Consider the following 19,966-nt stretch of genomic DNA (forward strand, 5'->3'; position numbering starts at 1 on the left):
TATAAAAATGGTGTGATTGTAGACGGCGTGTTGGCATAAAGGTCGTACAGGTAGGTTTCATTCTGTTCTAAGTTGTGTGTCACAGTACTTGAAATCAGATGCTTATTACCTACAAAATCAACCGATATTCGATTTCGGGTGAGGTAATTTGAGCATATAGATAGATTATATAACAAGTAACGGTGCACTACAATCTGAAGTGAGGAAACAGACATATGAGGCCGCAAGAATTTCTGGGTAGGCCTATCTCAAGAATACAGTATGGCAGAATAAATATCTGAAACAAGAAACTAAAGTCAGAATTTATAAATCGGTTGTACCGCCTGTTCTTATTTATGCATCTGAAGCACGAGCAGATGCAACAAATCTGAAGAAATTATGGAATCAACAGAAATGAATATCTTAAGAAAAACAGTGAGGAAAACAAGACTCGAATATGTTAGAAACCAGACTATTAGAGAACAGTGTGAAACTAAGCCAATAGAAGAATTTATGGCGTCGACCTGGTTGGCGAGTTGATATAGCGCTGGCCTTCTATGCCCAAGGTTGCGGGTTCGATCCCGGGCCAGGTCGATGGCATTTAAGTGTGCTTAAATGCGACAGGCTCATGTCAGTAGATTTACTGGCATGTAAAAGAACTCCTGCGGGACAAAATTCCGGCACATCCGGCGACGCTGATATAACGTCTGCAGTTGCGAGCGTCGTTAAATAAAACATAACATTTAACATTTAAGAATTTATGGCCAAAAGAAGAGTGGAACGGAACAGTGACATCTTCAGACTGACAGAAGAACGAATTGTGAATGTTGTTACTGACGGACAACTCATCAACAGACAGCAGAAGCCCTGTAGGACGTCGGAAAAGGTGGCCCGACTCTCAATTATTGATAAATACAGGCTGTTAGTATGTAAAGAAGGACACAAGAAGACAAAGGAAAAGGATGGGCTGTAAGTCTTCTGTTGTATGTCGCGCTGACCACATGGCCGAGGAGTACAATTTATTGTATGTGTCTAGCTTGTATTATCCTTGCGTCCATAATCTTGAAATATGAAGTGGAAAGAGATTAGGGAGATGAGGAAAATAAAACGAAAAACAAATGAGAAGGAACAGGAAGGTGATAAGAAAGAAGTAGATCAAGAAATTAAAGAGTAAAAAGAAAACAAATAAGAATAAGATAAAAATGAGAAGAAATGGATGATGGAGAACAACAACAGGACAGGGTCCACGCGCATGCGCGGGCGGCGTCGCGGCGCCTCCGAGCCGGGCAGGCGGGCGGGCTCTCAGTCTTGCACAGCTGCCGGCGGGCGCGGATGTGGTGCGTGTGTGCGTGCGATTTCTAGGCGACAAACTGTCGGCGCGAACGAGCACCACGGCGGGTGCCGCCAGCGGCACCCTGGGCGGCGCGAGCAGCGCCGGCACCCGCCACCATCACCACCGCAAGCACCGGTCGCGCTCCACGCCCCGCTACGCCGACGCCGAGAAGCCCAAGAAGAAGCGCCTGTTAAGCGGAGGCAGCACGTCACTCGTGTCCATCCCCAATGCCATCAAGCTGTCCATGCTCAACTCGGGACTCATGTCGCTGGGTGAGTCGTGTAGCACGCCTTGTAGTGCTGGGTGGGTCGTGTAGCACGCAGAGTAGTGCGGGGTGACTCCTGTAGCAATCAATGTAATGCTAGGTGAGTCTCAAAGCTCGCACCATAATGCTGGATGAGCCATGTAACAGGCAAAATAGTGATGGATGGATTGTGTAGTACGTAATTTAGTGCTGGGGTGTTGTTCAGCACGCATTACAAAGTTTGACGAATGGTGTGCAATGCAATGTAGTACTGAATAAACCATGTAACATGCATTATAACTCTGGATGGGTCGTGTAGAAAACGCAGTAATGCTGAGTAAATCGTGTGGTACACAGGCATAGCACTGGGTGAATCGTGTAGCACCCAATATTTTGTTGGACGATTCATATCATACGCATGGTGGATCATTCAGCACATAGTGTAGTGTCTGAGTTAGTCATCTAGCATGCTATGTGATTTTGGACAGGCCAAGTAATATGTTGTGTAGTGCTGAGAGGTCGTGTAGCACGCTATATGATGCTAAGCAGGTCGTGTAGAACACTATATCATGCTAAGCAGGTCGTGTAACATGCTATGTGGTGCTAGGAGGTCGTATAGCACACTATATAGTACTAGATGGTCGTATAGCACGCTTTGTGATGCTGAGTAATCCTTGTAATATTCTACGTTATGCTGGATGGTCATATAGCACTCTATATGGCGGTATATAGTCATTTAGCATGCTATGTGATGCTGAGCAGGCCATATAACTTGCTGTGTGGTGCTGGTAAGTCGTATAGCACACTACACATTGCTAGATGATCGTACAGCACACTATATAATGCTGAGCAGACCATGTAACATGCTATGTGGTGCTGAGAGATCGTATAGCATTCTTTATGGCTGTATATAGTCGTTTAGCACGCTGTTTGATGTTGGAAAGGCCAGGTAACATGATATGTGATGCTGAGCTGTCGTTGCTATATGGTCGTGTAGCATGCTATGTAGTGCTGAGGGATCTGTAGCACCCTGCGCGGTGCTAGGAGGTCGAGTAGCACTGCGTGGTGCTGGATGGGTCGTATAGTACGCATTGTGGTTCTAGGTGGGATACATTGTACGTATTGTAGTTCTGGGTGGATCGTGTAGAAGGTAATATAGTGCTGGACAAATCGTAGGCCAGTATCACGCATTTGAGTGCTGTATGGGACGTTTTGCATATTTGGTAATGCTGGGCGAGTCATGCATTTGAATGCTGGGTTGTGTAACACACACGATAGTACTGGCGAGTCGTGTACCATGTACATTTATCGCTGGATAAGTCGTGCAGCACAGAATAAAGTGCTGGGTCAGTCATATAGCACGCAGTTTATTACTAGATGCTCGTATATCACTCACTATAGTGCTGAATGGATCATATAATACCAACGATAACGCTGGTGAGTCTGTGGGACGTTTAGCACTATAGTGCTAGGTGAGTCGTGTAGTACGCACTATAGAACTGGGTAAAACTTGTAGCACGTACTGTAGCGCTGGGTGAGTCGTATTATACGCACTATAGCGCTGGTTGAGTCTTGTAGCTTTCGATGAGACGTTTACTATGAGCTACAGCGCTGAGTTAACAATGTAACATGTACTATATAGACTGGGTTAGTCGTGTGGCACACAATATAGCCTTGGGTGAGTCATATAGCACACACTTTAGCGGTAGATGGATCATACAGGACGTAGTATAGCGTTGGGTGAATTGTTAGTGCTGGACAGTGGTATAATATGCACTATAGCGCTGAGTGAGACGTATATCACAAAAAGTAGCGCTCGGTTAGACATACAATATGAGCTACAGTTCTGGGTTAGTGGTGGTACACGTACTAAAACATCTGGGGAGTACAGTAGTATAATACGCACTATAGAGCTGCATGAGTGGTTCAGCACGTAGTATAGCGCTGGTTCAATCGTATAGTACGTACTATAGCGATGAATGAGTAATATACTACGCACTATAGAGCTGGTTGAGTGGTTCAGCACGTAGTATAGCGCTGGTTCAATCGTATAGTACGTACTATAGCGATGAATGAGTAATATACTACGCATTATAGAGCTGGTTGAGTGGTTCAGCACGTAGTATAGCACTGGTTTAATCGTATAGTACGTACTATAGCGATGAATGAGTAATATACTACGCACTATAGAGCTGGTTGAGTGGTTCAGTACGTAGTATAGCACTTGTTTAATCGTATAGTACGTACTATAGCGATGAATGAGTAATATACTACGCACTATAGAGCTGGTTGAGTGGTTCAGCACGTAGTATAGCGCTGGTTCAATCGTATAGTACGTACTATAGCGATGAATGAGTAATATACTACGCACTATAGAGCTGGTTGAGTGGTTCAGTACGTAGTATAGCGCTTGTTTAATCGTATAGTACGTACTATAGCGATGAATGAGTAATATACTACGCACTATAGAGCTGGTTGAGTGGTCAGCACGTAGTATAGCGCTTGTTTAATCGTATAGTACGTACTATAGCGATGAATGAGTAGTATACTACGCACTATAGAGCTGGTTGAGTGGTCAGCACGTAGTATAGCACTGGTTTAATCGTATAGTACGTACTATAGCGATGAATAAGTAGTATACTATGCACTATAGAGCTGGTTGAGTGGTTCAGCACGTAGTATAGCACTGGTTTAATCGTATAGTACGCACTATAGCGATGAAAGAGTAATATGCTACGCACTATAGAGCTAGTTGAGTGGTTCAGCACGTAGTATAGCGCTGGTTTAATAGTATAGTACGTACTATAGCGATGAATGAGTAATATATTACGCACTATAGAGCTGGTTGAGTGGTTCAGCACGTAGTATAGCACTGGTTTAATCGTATAGTACGTACTATAGCGATGAATGAGTAACATACTACGCATTATAGAGCTGGTTGAGTGGTTCAGCACGTAGTATAGCGCTTGTTTAATCGTATAGTACGTACTATAGCGATGAATGAGTAATATACTACGCACTATAGAGCTGGTTGAGTGGTTCAGCACGTAGTATAGCGCTGGTTCAATCGTATAGTACGTACTATAGCGATGAATGAGTAATATACTACGCACTATAGAGCTGGTTGAGTGGTCAGCACGTAGTATAGTGCTTGTTTAATCGTATGGTACGCATTATAGCGATGCATGAGTAATATACTACGCACGATAGAGCTGGTTGAGTGGTTCAGCACGTAGTATAGCGCTGGTTTAATCGTATAGTACGTACTATAGCGATGCATGAGTAATATACTACGCACTATAGAGCTGGTTGAGTGGTTCAGCACGTAGTATAGCGCTTGTTTAATCGTATAGTACGCATTATAGCGATGCATGAGTAATATACTACGCACTATAGAGCTGGTTGAGTGGTTCAGCACGTAGTATAGCGCTGGTTCAATCGTATAGTACGTACTATAGCGATGAATGAGTAATATACTACGCATTATAGAGCTGGTTGAGTGGTTCAGCACGTAGTATAGCGCTGGTTTAATCGTATAGTACGTACTATAGCGATGAATAAGTAGTATACCATGCATTATAGAGCTGGTTGAGTGGTTCAGCACGTGTATAGCGCTTGTTTAATCATATAGTACGTACTATAGCGATGAATGAGTAGTATACTACGCACTATAGAGCTGGTTGAGTGGTTCAGCACGTAGTATAGCACTGGTATAATCGTATAGTACGTACTATAGCGATGAATAAGTAGTATACTATGCATTATAGAGCTGGTTGAGTGGTTCAGCACGTAGTATAGCGCTGGTTTAATCGTGTAGTACGTACTATAGCGATGCATGAGTAATATACTACGCACTATAGAGCTGGTTGAGTGGTTCAGCACGTAGTATAGCGCTGGTTTAATCGTATAGTACGTACTATAGCGATGAATGAGTAATATACTACGCACTATAGAGCTGGTTGAGTGGTTGAGCACGTAGTATAGCGCTGGTTTAATCGTATAGTACGTACTATAGCGATGAATGAGTAATATACTACGCACTATAGAGCTGGTTGAGTGGTTCAGCACGTAGTATAGCGCTGGTTTAATCGTATAGTACGTACTATAGCGATGAATGAGTAATATACTACGCACTATAGAGCTGGTTGAGTGGTTCAGCACGTAGTATAGCGCTGGTTTAATCGTATAGTACGTACTATAGCGATGAATGAGTAATATACTACGCACTATAGAGCTGGTTGAGTGGTTCAGCACGTAGTATAGCGCTGGTTTAATCGTATAGTACGTACTATAGCGATGAATGAGTAATATACTACGCACTATAGAGCTGGTTGAGTGGTTCAGCACGTAGTATAGCGCTGGTTTAATCGTATAGTACGTACTATAGCGATGAATGAGTAATATACTACGCACTATAGAGCTGGTTGAGTGGTTCAGCACGTAGTATAGCGCTGGTTTAATCCTATAGTACGTACTATAGCGATGAATGAGTAATATAATGTACTATAGCGGTGGGTGTGTCGTGTAGTATGAGAAGTAGCGCTTAGTAAAATTATAATATGCAATATAGCGCTGGGTGAGTGGTTCAGCACGTAGTATGGCGCTGGTTTAACCGTATAGTACGTACTGTAGCGATGAATGAGTAGTATAATACATACTATAGCGCTGTGTGAGTCGTGTATTATGAAAAGTAACACTAGGTAAGATGTATAATATGCACTATAGTGCTGAGTGAGGCGTATAGTATGAAAAGTAACACTAGGTAAGATGTATAATATGCACTATAGTGCTGAGTGAGGCGTATAGTATGAAAAGTAACACTAGGTAAGATGTATAATATGCACTATAGTGCTGAGTGAGGCGTATAGTATGAAAAGTAGTGGGTCGTGTAGTTCACACTATAGCTCTGGGTGAATCGTATATCACACAGCATAGCGTTGGGTGAATCGTGTAGTTTATCGAAAGGTGTTGAACAGAACCTCGTATGTCAAAATATTCAATTTTACTGGAAAGCGAAAAACACATTTTAGTATCTTGATAACGAACATTTATCTGACATAAGAGAATATTATATTTTAGGTATCTTCTTCTAATGTTTGTATCAATGCCTTGACATAGGTTGTGTTTGCAGAAGATTCGGAAAAAAAAATTCTTTGATAGGGATAAAGTGAAACCACATTTTGTTATTTTTTTTTTAACTTACGAGATTGCTGTTCAATGTCATCGATATGTAACTTTGAGTGCGTCGTATACTATTCACTACAGCGGTGATTGAATCATGCGAATACACACTATAGCTCTGAATAAGTCGTATAGCACGCACTACAGTCCTGGCGAGTCGTATTGTTCGTGTTACAGATTTGAGTAAGTTATATGCTACATGCTTTATAGCGCTGGATGGGTCGTGTAGTAACGTATGCACTATCGGTCTGGGAGAGTCATGTAGCATGTCCTGGAGCTGGATGAGTGCTGTGGTACTCAATATATGGCGCTGGAAGGATCATGTAACGTACATTAGCGCTTATAGCACAATACTATAGTCGCGACGCTGTTATTTCCGGCGTGACTCCGCCTCTTTGCTTACGTCTTAGGAAGTGAAGGCTCTATAAAGTCTAGGTAGGTAGTATCGTTCGCCATTTTTGTTCTTTCGTTCCCGAGCTACCATACGAGGAATCTATTTGCCACACCGTTAAACATTATCATGTCGTAGCTCCTATGATAATAAATCAAACGCACTGTAATTGAGCAAATAATTGAGCGGCAAATAACGTCTTCGTGTGCTTTCTGCGAACGCCAACGAAAGAGCCAAAATGGCGGGCGATTATATTAAGTATTTATCGAGCCTTAAGAAATGAATAACGTCTTCATAAGCGAATCACAAGACGCACACGTTTAATTGTAGCCGACCTGCTACGCTATTGGATGCCGGAAATTAGAGCGACGGGACTGTAGTACGAATGTTATGTTTGTCTTGCCTGTACGTTCATTTTCAGAATGTTAACTATTGTCACGATCAGTTTGGATCTGTATCACTGAATCAACATTGGCCTATCCTACACTCAAAAAGGAGAATTGCATGTTGCATATTCTACCAGTGAAGTGTGCAACTGTAAGGGTGTACTGTATTTGAGAGAAACAGAGGGATGCTAGTCAAAATAGAACTGGGGGCATTCTGTGGCTGGGCGAGGCATGCAGCACGCACCTCGAAATATCTCAGAGTGACGTCTTAGGCGCGAGCTATCGATTCCTATCGCAGTTTCCATGTCAACGCTCGCCGCGCGCTCGTTAATAAAATATAAACAAACAGATCAGTCCCATCCAGCCTCCCAGCATGGTTGTCGGAGCTTGACGCTCCAGGAATTCCTTAAGTAGAGCGGTGTGTTCACTGAATATTTGGGAATGAAACCTCCTGTACACAGTCTTACAATCAGTGTCATCTGATATGGGACGTAATTTCTACGAGGGTTGTTTCAGAAGTTCATAGCCTGACATGGAAATTAAACTAGGGTTATTCTGAAACAATATTTATTTCTCAACATAATTCCTCTTGAGATTTACTTACTTCATCCACCGGTGCTGCAATGCTGCTATACACTCCTTGCACACAGTCCTCGAGGTCTGCAAAAAAGCCTTCTACTGCTGCGATAGCCTCTTCATTTGACGAACATTTCTTTCCAGCCAAGTGAGTTTTGAGCTTTGGGAAAAGAAAGAAGTCTGAGGGTACGAGACCTGGTGAGTAGGGGGGGTGCGGCAACAATTCGAACAGTACTTCGTGTATTTTATTTATTTATTCATTTATTATTTTGCTAATAATTGTAACATAAAATGTAATATATACAGAAAACTTTAGCTCGCCCCTGAAAGAGTACAACTCGTGCTCAGGGGCGGATTCCTGAATTGAAATTAATAATTATACAATGCAATTTGTCTTATGTCTACTGTGCAATTATAGTATATAAATTTAAATTTACAATTTTTCAATTTTTATAAAATCCATACATAACTTTTTTAAATTTAATACTAGAACTATTAAAATTGACAAGATTAGGTTATTTAAATATAAATATAAATAAATAAATAAATAAATAAATATATATATATATATATATATATATATATAATTTGAACTGGTAATGGAAATTACGAGAAAACGGCTGGACGGATTTTAATGAGTGACCCCTCATTTTCATGCCTGGCATCCAAAGTTTTTCGGAAAAGTAGTAGTTTTCACTGAAATGTCAATTTTCCTACATAATTTTCCTATTTTCCAAAATCCATCTGTTGTCAGTTTTGAGAACTAATTTTACTGAATCACGGACGACTTGATTGAATTTCAGAACAAAACACACAGAACAATAAACAATAGGCTATTACACGAAGGCCATGACCTGCAGGATTGCCGACATATTTAGAGCTCAATTCAATTTGTTATTAAAAACTGATTCTGCAGTGTATAATTTTCTGAGTACAGCTGTGTATTGGATATTCAAATCTACGAAACTTGAGGTGGTTTGATGACATTATTACCATTAGAAATTAAATATTATTATAGTTAATATCATGATGCGTCTATTCTTAATTAATTGTACATAATATTGATGCTATATTGATGGCATGAAAGTTAAACGTTTTGAGGTTATGTAAGTAAATGTAGAAAATATCTTAATTTTTAGATCTTCATTTCTATAATTTACTGAGTGACTGCTATATATAAATACAAAACTTAAGTAAGATAATAATATTGTTATTAAAAATCAAATATTTTTATACTTATGGGTTTTTCATATACTTCATGGCGGTGTAGTGTAGATATTAATATGTGTCATTGTCTTCAGTATTGGCTCGAGAGAGCGCAAAAATTACAGTTCCTAAGGAAAGATCAAAAGGTATTACTTACTGATAAAATAAGAGGCCTAGAAAATTTTGTAGTCTCCAGATCATTTCAGCAAGATCTCTTGGTGGGATAAAATGATTTTACGCTCTACATTTCAAGTTCTACATGCAGCAGCTATACGAAAATGCTATTGTTCGAAAGCTTAGCAAATCTGACAATTTTTTAACTTTTTCCTACAATCCACAATGACCTGAAATAGCTACTGCTATCGTCCTGACGTTGATACTTGCGTTTTCGCGTTGAAACTCAAAAACTGAAGTTGGATAGGTTCAAGAAAAAGTATTTGGCCTAAAAAAATCCATTCAGAGGGAGTATGTTTCATTATTATGGAAGCAAATAACTATCAAAAAGACAAGTATTCTTCATTGAAAATAAATCTGAAAATTTTTTATTTGAACGTCTAACGAACTTAGTTTGCAGCAGTATTTGCTGCACAAGCCACTAGTTTGTTATATATTCTTGGGCCTAAATTACTACTATGATTAAATACTGTAACAGTGTTGCATTTTGGTTCAAACAGACTTAAGGAATTCATACCTTTTGTTTCATAACTATGAGAATACAATTCAAAATTATTTCGATTTTTATGTATGAATTTTATTAATACAATATAATAAATTTGTCTTACGTTAAGTACATTAAAGTCTAGAAACAAATTTTGAGATGGAAAATCAGTAGGTTTATGAAGACATATTTTAATTATTTTCTTCTATAATAAATAAAGTGGATTAAAATTGGATTTAAATGAGCTACCCCATCCTATAATTCCATACATATTTACCGATTGAAATAAAGTTAAATATATTGTACGCAATAAACTTATTGACAAGTAATTCCTCAATAAAACAAAATAAGATACTATTTTACGTAATTTATTACAAAGGTAATTTATGTGTTAGTTCCATTTTAAATGATTATCGAAAATTATGCCTAAATACTTAACTTCAGAGGACTCTTTAATAATCGGACATTTACACTGTATAAGACAACAATCAGAATTATGTAATTTAATACTTAGTATAAATGTAGGAGGTTTGTTACATTTTTCAGATAATGAGAATGGAATAATTATGGTTTTATTTTCGTTGATAGAGAGATAATTTATGTCAAACCATTTTTTTATTAATTTAAGTCGTGTGAGCAGGTGCATTGTCGTGATGAAACAACGCTTTTTTCTTGGCCATACCGGCCTCTTCTTGCGAATTTTCCATTTCAGTTGCTGCAGGAGATTTGAATAATATTCTGTAATTACTGTTCTCATCTTTGCTATAGTCAATCATGATTATCTTCTTAGGATCCCACAACACGAACGCTATGACTTTTCCCAGCCGATTGAACAGCTTTATCTTTCTTTGGAGGCGGAAAATCACTGTACTTCCATTGTTTCGACTGCCGTTTTGTTTCTAATATGTAGTTAAAAATTAAATTAAATTGAATTATGGTTTATTTAACGACGCTCGCAACTGCAAAGGTTGTATCAGCGTCGCCGGTGTGCCGGAATTTTTGTCCCGCAGGAGCTCTTGTACATGGAAGCAAATCTACTGACATGAGCCTGTCGCATTTAAACACACTTAAATTCCATCGACCTGAACCGGGATCGAACCCGCAACCTCGAGCATAGAAGGCCAGCGCTAACGTTACCGAGGCCGACTCTAATATGTAGTAGTAGATCCAGGTTTCATCAGTGGTCACAAACCAGCTCAAAAGTCGGGCGTATTTTTCTGTAATCGAGCCAGACAATCCCTCGAAATTTGACATCGGACGTGGTTTTTTTCCGGTGTTAACAAACGCGGAACCCATCTTTCGGAGACCTTGGACATGCCCAAAACATTGACTAAGATGTGGCTTGCCCATTCAGTTCAGATACGCATAACCTCGCTGATTTTCTGCACTTTCAGTCGACGGTCATTCAACACTATATCGTGGATTTTTTCTACGATTTTTTTCACTCGTTGCTGTTACTGGACGTTCAATGTGGGGATCGTCTTCCAAACTCTCTCGACCATGTTTAAATAGTGCTGCCCAGCTTTTCACAGTAGAAAATGCTAAAGCGGGTTCACCCATTGTAGCAACCAGGTCTGATTTATTTTATGTTGGACTTATTCTCTTTTTACGAAATATTTAATGACAGAGGTTTCATCAGTGGTCACAAACAGCTCAAAAGTCGGGGGTATTTTTTTCTAATCGAATCAGACAATCCCTCGAAATTTGACATCGGACATGTTTTTTTTTTCCTGTGTTAACAAACGCGGAACCTACCTTTCGGAGACCTTGGACATGCCCAAAACATTGACTAAAATGTGGCGCGCCCGTTCATTTGAGATACGCATAACCTCGCTGATTTTCTGCACTTTCAGTCGACTGTTATTCAACACTATTTCGTGGATTTTTTCCTACGATTTTTTTCACTTGTTGCTGTTACTGGACGTTCAATGTGGGGGTCGTCTTCCAAACTCTCTCGACCATTTTTAAATAATGCTGACCAGCTTTTCACAGTAGAAAACGCTAAAGCGGGTTCACCCATTTTAGCAACCAGGTCTGATTTAATTTATGTTGGACTTATTCCCTTTCTACGAAATATTTAATGACAGCACCAAGCTAGATATTTTTCGTTTTCGCCAATCTGTTCGGCGCACTAATTTCAAAATTAAACTACACAAATTGTAGTCAACAGAAAATTATGATTTTTCGTGCTTGGACTAATGTAAAATGGTCGGAAAAAGTGGCAGCATTGTTGGCACGTTTTGAATGCCATCCCTGTGTCAGGCCACGAACTTTTCAAACACACCTCGTAGTATACAGAATTTAATAGAGTAGCAATTATTGTCTATTTATTTGCAAAAAAAAATATATAATGCTATACATTTAGTGCAAGTCGACCTTCTCTTTGTGTTCATTCTGAAAATATATGAAAAGACAATACGAACCACTACACTGTGTTTAGCAAGTGCGCGACGCGAGAGTTCAAAATGACTATTATTTCACATTCACGAACACAATTATGTTCTTTTCTTGGTTCAGGGAATAAATGAATTAGTCATAAAAAAACTAAACTTATCCTTGCTGTGTATATCTTACTGTTCATGGTAAGAACTTACATAAATTGATGCTAAAGATATAGTTAAGTTGTAGAAGTGTTCGCTTGTCTGCGTAGTCTGCTTGAAATCTTGACTTCATCTTGATTTCATTGACTTCTCGATGACAAGTTCTTTCTTTATAATTCACATCTGAAGTTGAACAATTGATCCATACTATATAAAACAAACTTCATTATCTGATACTCTTAGACAAGTATACGTTCTATAGACTATAGCTGCTGCATATAATATGGCAATTTGCTTATCTGATTGTTCTGTTTCTTCTGAGAACTGATACGAGAAAAATGTCAATTCCCTTGAATTAGATCCCTTGTCCATTCGTACGGATGTCGAACTTCACACAATAGAAACATTATCTCAACATACAGAGTGTTAAAAATAACGTTTCAGGGATAATAGAGGAGGTAAAAACAAATATCTTGTAAATGACAAAACTTTGGCAGATGCGCCGTTTATTGTGTACGTAAGTGTTAGTATAATCCATAAAGAACAAGACCAATTGTCGTTTTAGAGGTGGTGTTCAAACTGCCGTCCATTGAAGGCATTGCACAACTGGTACCTTCGTACTATGGAGTGTCTCCAACGCTCAAAAAGGCCAACATTGTCTCTAATAACATGTGCAGCTTCAACAACGCGAGCAACTAAGTCTTCTGCCGTACCGATCGGTGTCTCATACACAAAACGTTTCACTTCTCCCCACAAAAAGAAATCCAGTGGGTTAGGTCCGGTGATCGAGGTGGCCACGGTACCGGCCCACCTCTGCCAATCCAACGATCGGGAAATGTAGCATTTAGGTGGTTCCTGACACGACGATCAAAGTGTGGAGGGGCACCGCCATGCTGAAACCATATTCGTTCTCTGATGTTCAATGGGATATTTTCTAAAAGTTCTGGTAGGACTTCGCGTAGAAAAACAAAATAATTACCAGCACGGAGACTGTTAGGCAACAGATAAGGCCCTACAAGATGGTCGTGTGTGTTGTGACGGAAGTCAAGTCGTCTATCCTTCAGGCCATCTAGCGGCAAAACGGCGCATCTGCTAAAGTTTTGTCACTTAAAACAGATGTTTGTTTTTACCTCCTCTATCATCCCTGAAACGTTGTAAATGTTATTTTTAACACCCTGTATATTTCACTGGTAATGTTAATTTAGCATAAATTAAAACCTTTGATTCTAATAAGTGTATCTTTTTATGTTGCCTATAATCGCTCATAACGGAAGCGCCACAAGAACAACTCACATTCCTACGACGTTCATTGTAATGATCGAATTATAAACAAAACAAAGAATTGGAGAGCACATCTTGTGTTTTTTCGGAAGTGGTTAAGGGGAAGGAATATTATTTGTTTCGACATTCGTGCTCTTACAAAATCGTGTCAGGAGACAAGTAGGGCGAAAGTTGTATAATTCCATGAGACCCCTAATTCCATGATACGTTTTTTTCACTGAATATCACAGGATTGGGTACCTTCCTATGAAGTTCACCCAGGTCTCAAAAGAAGGCGAAAGAGGCACCCTTTCGAGAAAGATGTCTAGCGCTATGGTCGGACGGCAAAGCTTTTGACTGACATTCAATTTTAAAAAAGTATCACGGGATTAGGAGTATCACGGAAATAGGCTTTACCCTACGTAGTGGACAAACTACCGTTTATTGCTGTTACATTAAGCCAATGTAGCGAATAATTTAGCATAGGGATACCGAACTGAGGCTCCCGGCAGAGCCGCTAGTGTTGTAGTTGCTGTCAAGGACGTAGCTGCTTTGACCGAAGATAGCCGAATGGTTCTCAGCAGCGCGAGGATAGGGAAAGCCTGCAAACGCCTGATATTGAAAGACTAGTCAGCTCTGTATTAAATAAAGCTTTTTTTGTTCAGGAATGAATTTATGTGAGAGAAATGTAATGAGTGTTTTCCGTTAAAGGGAAAAATGCGTATTGAAATAATAAACGTACTTCTTTGAGTCAAATAAATTTATTTACATCTTACATTTCGGAGGAACAAACTGCTTTCGTAGAAAGCTGACAACGCGTTCTCTTCACAAGTCCGTAAATGTTTGCGTTAATTTTCTTAATCGTCATTGACCGAAGATAATTAGACAAGTGTTTATCCGACAGTCTGCTACGAATATGTGACTTTGTTAATTTTATTAATAAAAATGCAGCTTCATAAACATAAGTCGTCGCGAGCAATGAAAACATACTTGCAACAAAAACACCTAACGTAGGAAATCGTGCGTTCTTGCAGCAGCTTTCCAAACTTCGTCAATCGTTGATGTCTTTTGCTTATCTTCCAACGCAGAATCGCACTGTAGTTCGATAAGTTCGGAAGCAAAATCTCCCGAATAATCCTGGAACAATGGATCTGCTGTATCAGGGGAAGTGAATAGTAAAAACATCTTTGTCATTCAATCAAAGTCAGAGAAACGTTGCTTAAATTCCTCAGACAGGCTGTGCAAATGAGTAATAAAATTTTCCTTTCTGACTGGATCCAAAGACGAACAAAAGTGCCGGGAAATTCTCTAAATTATTTGCACTTAGCTGCATACGGTACAAGGACAGTTTAAGACTAAACGATTTGACTCTGTCACGTAAATGTGGTACCAGCAAAATGTTTCCCTGAAGATTTACGTTAAGGTCATTTCATTTGGTAGACATATCGGAGAGGAACCCAAGGTCTTGCCACCAAACGTCATCCTTCCATTCAGGTACGTCGAATTTTTTCTCTTTTAAAAATATTTCAATTTCTTAAGTCCGCAAATCTTGCCAATGTCTCGCATTTATATGGCTCGCTTTCTGTTCTCTACAAGAACCGAAGACACCTCACCTTTCGGTACGCGGCTTCCAGGAGAGCCTCGAATCTGATTGTCTTAGCCTCGGAACTCCTGATTTAGCGTACACGAAAAGTAAAACTTTTGTCTTGTCAATAAAATTAGAATTTTGACATGTTATGCTGTTGAGTGAATTGTTATACATACTAAGGAATATATTTCTTAACCACCGATGTAGCTCAGCCGGCCGTTTTTCATTGTCTACCCAGTTGTCTCATGGTCGTGTCGCTAGAAGTGACATACTCAAAATATCTTTAAATAAATTAATAAATTGTATTAAAACTCTACGCTATCTGTTCTTTAGAGCTACCTACTTTCTTATTAGGCCTATGTCCGTTATTAATGGGACACAAAGCATGGACCGACATCAATGCTAGATTAGCAACACCATCATACTTAGGCAGGGCTGATCATATTAGGAAGTTTAAATGTAGAAAATAAAGGACGGACGTGGCAAAATTTTCCTTTGTTAACCTCACAATAGTAGACTGGAACAGCTTAGCCTACCTGCGGCAATCTTTCAATGTGGTCATCTCAAAATCGATACATTTAAGGAAAGGTTGAGAAGATTAGACTGAAAATGTAATTGTAGGCGCAGTGTAATTATTTAAGTTGTGTCATGTAATTAATTAAGTTGATATGTAATTAATTAAGATGATATGTAATTTAGTTGATATGTAAATAAATTAAAAGTGATATGTAATTAATTAAGGTGATATGTAATTAAGTTGATTTTGTAATTAGTTAAGGTGATATGTAATTACTTAAATTGGTAATAGTTGGGTGAAATAGAAGCACTTATTAATTAGGTTTACTTTTGCTTATTGTAGGCGTTATTATAGAATAGTTTTTATTTATAGTCCTAGGTTTATTGCATCTATTTATTTATAGTTAGAAATAAATTTAGGTTTATTTTATTTTATTTTATTTTATTTTTTTATTGCTATAATTATTGTATTATTGTAATGGTATTACTGTATATTATGTATCACTGCCACCGGGTGTATACCCAATTGTAGTGTTAATACATACATACATACATACATACATACATACATGCATGCATGCATACATGCGTACATACATACATACATACATACATACATACATACATACATACATACATACATACATTTATTCGGAATGAAACAAACTAAATTAATTTGAGAGTCTTGAGATTACTTAATACGTATTAAGAAATAATATGTATAGAGCAAATGACTCGATAAAACACTATCCAAGGAAACATGTGGCTATAAGAAACGCTGGAAAGCCGAAATAAAATAAATAATTAACACAACAGATTGGCTGCACATTTTTAACATAAAATTATCACACGAAAACTAAAATTCTTAACATTCATGTGACGATGTCAGTGCACATTATACACATCTGTGACGTCGCCTGCGAAAAACATTAAATTCCTCCCACATGTCTGGATCTGGACTGATATTTGGGCTGCCTAAACAAAAATGAACGGTTTAAATCAGACACCTTGTAGAGAAAACATATATGCTGTTTAGTGTGTCTTCATCGCCTCACACTGCCTTGGGATAAGCTTGGCATTGGTCTGACTGCGGCTGGTATATCCGACCCTGGAAAGAATTCGGGAGTGTGGCATTGTGAACTCGCCCATACCACTGTTGTGAGTAAGCGGAAGTTGCTGCTTGAAAACATTTCACTGCTAGTGATTCACAACGGAGTTGCTAATTCAGCGATCGATTCTGATTCATTAGCAGATTCTGATGAGGACACTAAAGGAACTTTACACAATAACGAAAGCCACTACACCTCTGTTCTTGGCAGGTAGGCCTACTAAGAAAGGGCAGATTTTCGCAATGCGAAATATGCCAAAAAAGGTAAAGGTAACATGCCATGAAGGCACTTGGGGGGCATGGAGGTAGAGCCCCATGCTTTCCATGACCTCGGCACTAGAATGAGGTGGTGTGGTCGGCACCACGCTCTGACCGCCTTTTACCCCCGGGAAAGACCCGGTACTCAAATTTATAGGAGGCTGAGTGAACCTCGGGGCCGTTCTGAAAGTTTAGCAACGAGAAAAAATCCTGTAAGCACCTGGGATCGAACCCCGGACCTTCCAGTCCGTAGCCAGCTGCTCTACCAACTGAGCTACCCGACCGCCCTGAAATATGCCTAAATGCTGTCAAAACAAGTAATTTTATGCAAATCAAGATTTCAGGTATAACTCCCATAGGTCCCGGGTTCGATACCCGGCTCCGGAACAATTTTTCCCTCGAAATTATTCAAATAAACTTTACAGGGAGTTATACCTGAAATCTTGATTTGCATAATACACGTCACTGTTCGTTAACAGAAAGCCACAATTTAAGTCACACGGAGTTAGTGTGCACTCGAAGTTGGTTGCTTGACGGTTGTCAGCCCACTTTGAGGTCTGTGGCTATAGAGGGAAAAATTGGATCGGTGTCGGTTAGAGTTCCCGAGTAGCTCAGTGGTAGAGCGTTGGTACGTTAAACCTTAGGTCCCGGGTTCGATACCAGGCTCCGGAACAATTTTTCCCTCGAAATTATTCAAGTAATTTTATGTTTAAAAGTATAATAGCCTCCTGAGTCCTGAGATGTTTGTTGTTTTATATTTAAAGTTCAATATAATTCTATATTTAAAAAAAATCACTGACATGAGGAAAAATGCTGAAAAAATTCTTCAGGTTACAGTTAGGGCACAAATGCAGGTATATTATACTATACTTCGGGCTTCTGCACATACGTCTTATATCATAATCATGTATGAAATATAGTATAGTATACTATAATTACTCTTAGCACTCAGGAGATTAAGTATGTTACTGTTTTTAAATCCGCGATAAAAAGCGAAATTGAGTAAAAAATTATAAATATGTTTCTATGAAATGAGAGCGAAATTACATTTCATGACACTTTTTTTAAAATCAAGATAAGTTTTTTTAATCCGTAAACGAACTTTTCAATCCATCAGTGGCTGATCAGATCAGTGCCATAAACCCTAAAAGGTGTTGGCTTCTAAGGCAAGAATTTCATATCTTATTCCTGTAAACTCAGTTTCTTATGTGGTTATGGTTATTTTCGTAAACATTTAATAATATTAATATTAGAGACAATTTAGAGGTTGGCTGCCTGAAAATTTATTAGCAATGTAAATCAAATTTCCACCATTTGCCCATGCAGTTATTCAGTCCATCTGAACACCTACCAATAGCGTGGATGCAGAACGATTTCTAGTAAGTTCAATTCAATCGTCACAGACAGACAAAATCGATTTTTTACTTAGTTATTTAACAACGCTGTATCAACTACTAGGTTATTTAACGTCGATGGAATTGGTGATAGCGAGATGATATTTGGCGAGATGAGGCCGAGGATTTTCATAGGTTATCTGACATTCGCCTTACGGTTGGGGAAAATCTCCCAACCAGGTAATCATCCCAAGCGGGAATCGAACCCACGCCCGAGCACAACTCTGGACTGAGCTACGTCTGTGTCTGGAACAACAAATTAACGGAAAGTAATGTTGAAGTTTGTTCCATGTTAAACTTTCAAAGAGTGTCTTTAAGTGAAATAAAACTATTTTTGTCTTGAATATTGATTTAATTTTAAATGCATATAGCCTCCCTGTATTAGCAGGTCCACATCTTTTGAAATGTTTCTTAATGTTCACCATTTCACAGTAATTTTATATGTTTCTTTACTTATTTATTATTTTCAAGAAATTTATCTGGAAAACGTAAAAATTGCACCTGTTAACACATTGGTGACATTGAATTTTTACCACAAAACGTTCCATAAATTATTCTATCCCAAAATGCTTCAAAATATTATATTACAAATGCTATGAAATGCTAAATTTTGATTTTTAAGGGCTACATTTTTATTTTAAGTTGCAAAAATCTACAACCTCTACAGATAGCACATAACTCTGAAACGATGTACCTTAAAAATCATTCTTCTTAATCGGTTATTTAACGACGAAATATTAACTCTTTTGTTAGGTAGAGTTATTAATTGGTAGTAGAGAGATGGTATTTTGCTGAGATGAGCTAGACTGCTAGAGGAAGGCCACGAACGTAAGTTTTTTTAGTAGGTTATTTTACGACGCTTTATCAACATCTTAGGTTATTTAGCGTCTGAATGAGGTGAAGGTGATAGTGCTGGTGAAATGAGTCTGGGGTCAGCACCGATAGTTACCCAGCATTTGCTCATATTGGGTTCAGGGAAAACCCCGGAAAAAAACCTCAACCAGGCAACTTGCCAAAACCGGGAATCGAACCCAGGTCAGACATGCTAACCGTTACTCCACAGGTGTGGACCCGACGTAGCTTAGACTGTAATGTCCTTGACCACTGATCCAAGACTGCGCTTAATCTTAGTAAATAATAAGTTTTTTTATATAAAAATAATAATAAAGTTTGATTGAGAAAATAATTAAGACTCGGAATCCAAGAGGGGCCCAATAGTTAATCACTAGGGCTAGGATTTTGATGACCTATAAATCATGAAAAAAATGTCCTAAAAACAATGCATTTATGACCTAAAAATCTAAAAAAAATGCCCTTAAAATGCCCTAAAAATTGATCTTACGTAATT

The 19,966-nt window shown here is 38.8% G+C and overlaps 1 protein-coding gene across 1 annotated transcript in view; it reads left to right on the top strand.

The window, feature by feature from the left end:
- The first annotated feature begins 739 nt into the window (after window positions 1-739).
- Ptp36E (protein tyrosine phosphatase 36E) overlaps window positions 740-19,966 on the top strand; it is a 285,603-nt gene continuing 266,376 nt past the window's right edge. Inside the window, exons 1-2 of the mRNA XM_069827025.1 lie at window positions 740-948; window positions 1,205-1,584. Of these exons, the coding sequence (XP_069683126.1) occupies window positions 740-948; window positions 1,205-1,584 (589 nt within the window). The remainder of the gene's footprint in view (window positions 949-1,204; window positions 1,585-19,966) is intronic.

Source organism: Periplaneta americana, chromosome 5 (genome assembly GCF_040183065.1).
Source record: "Periplaneta americana isolate PAMFEO1 chromosome 5, P.americana_PAMFEO1_priV1, whole genome shotgun sequence".
Lineage (NCBI taxonomy): Eukaryota > Metazoa > Arthropoda > Insecta > Blattodea > Blattidae > Periplaneta > Periplaneta americana.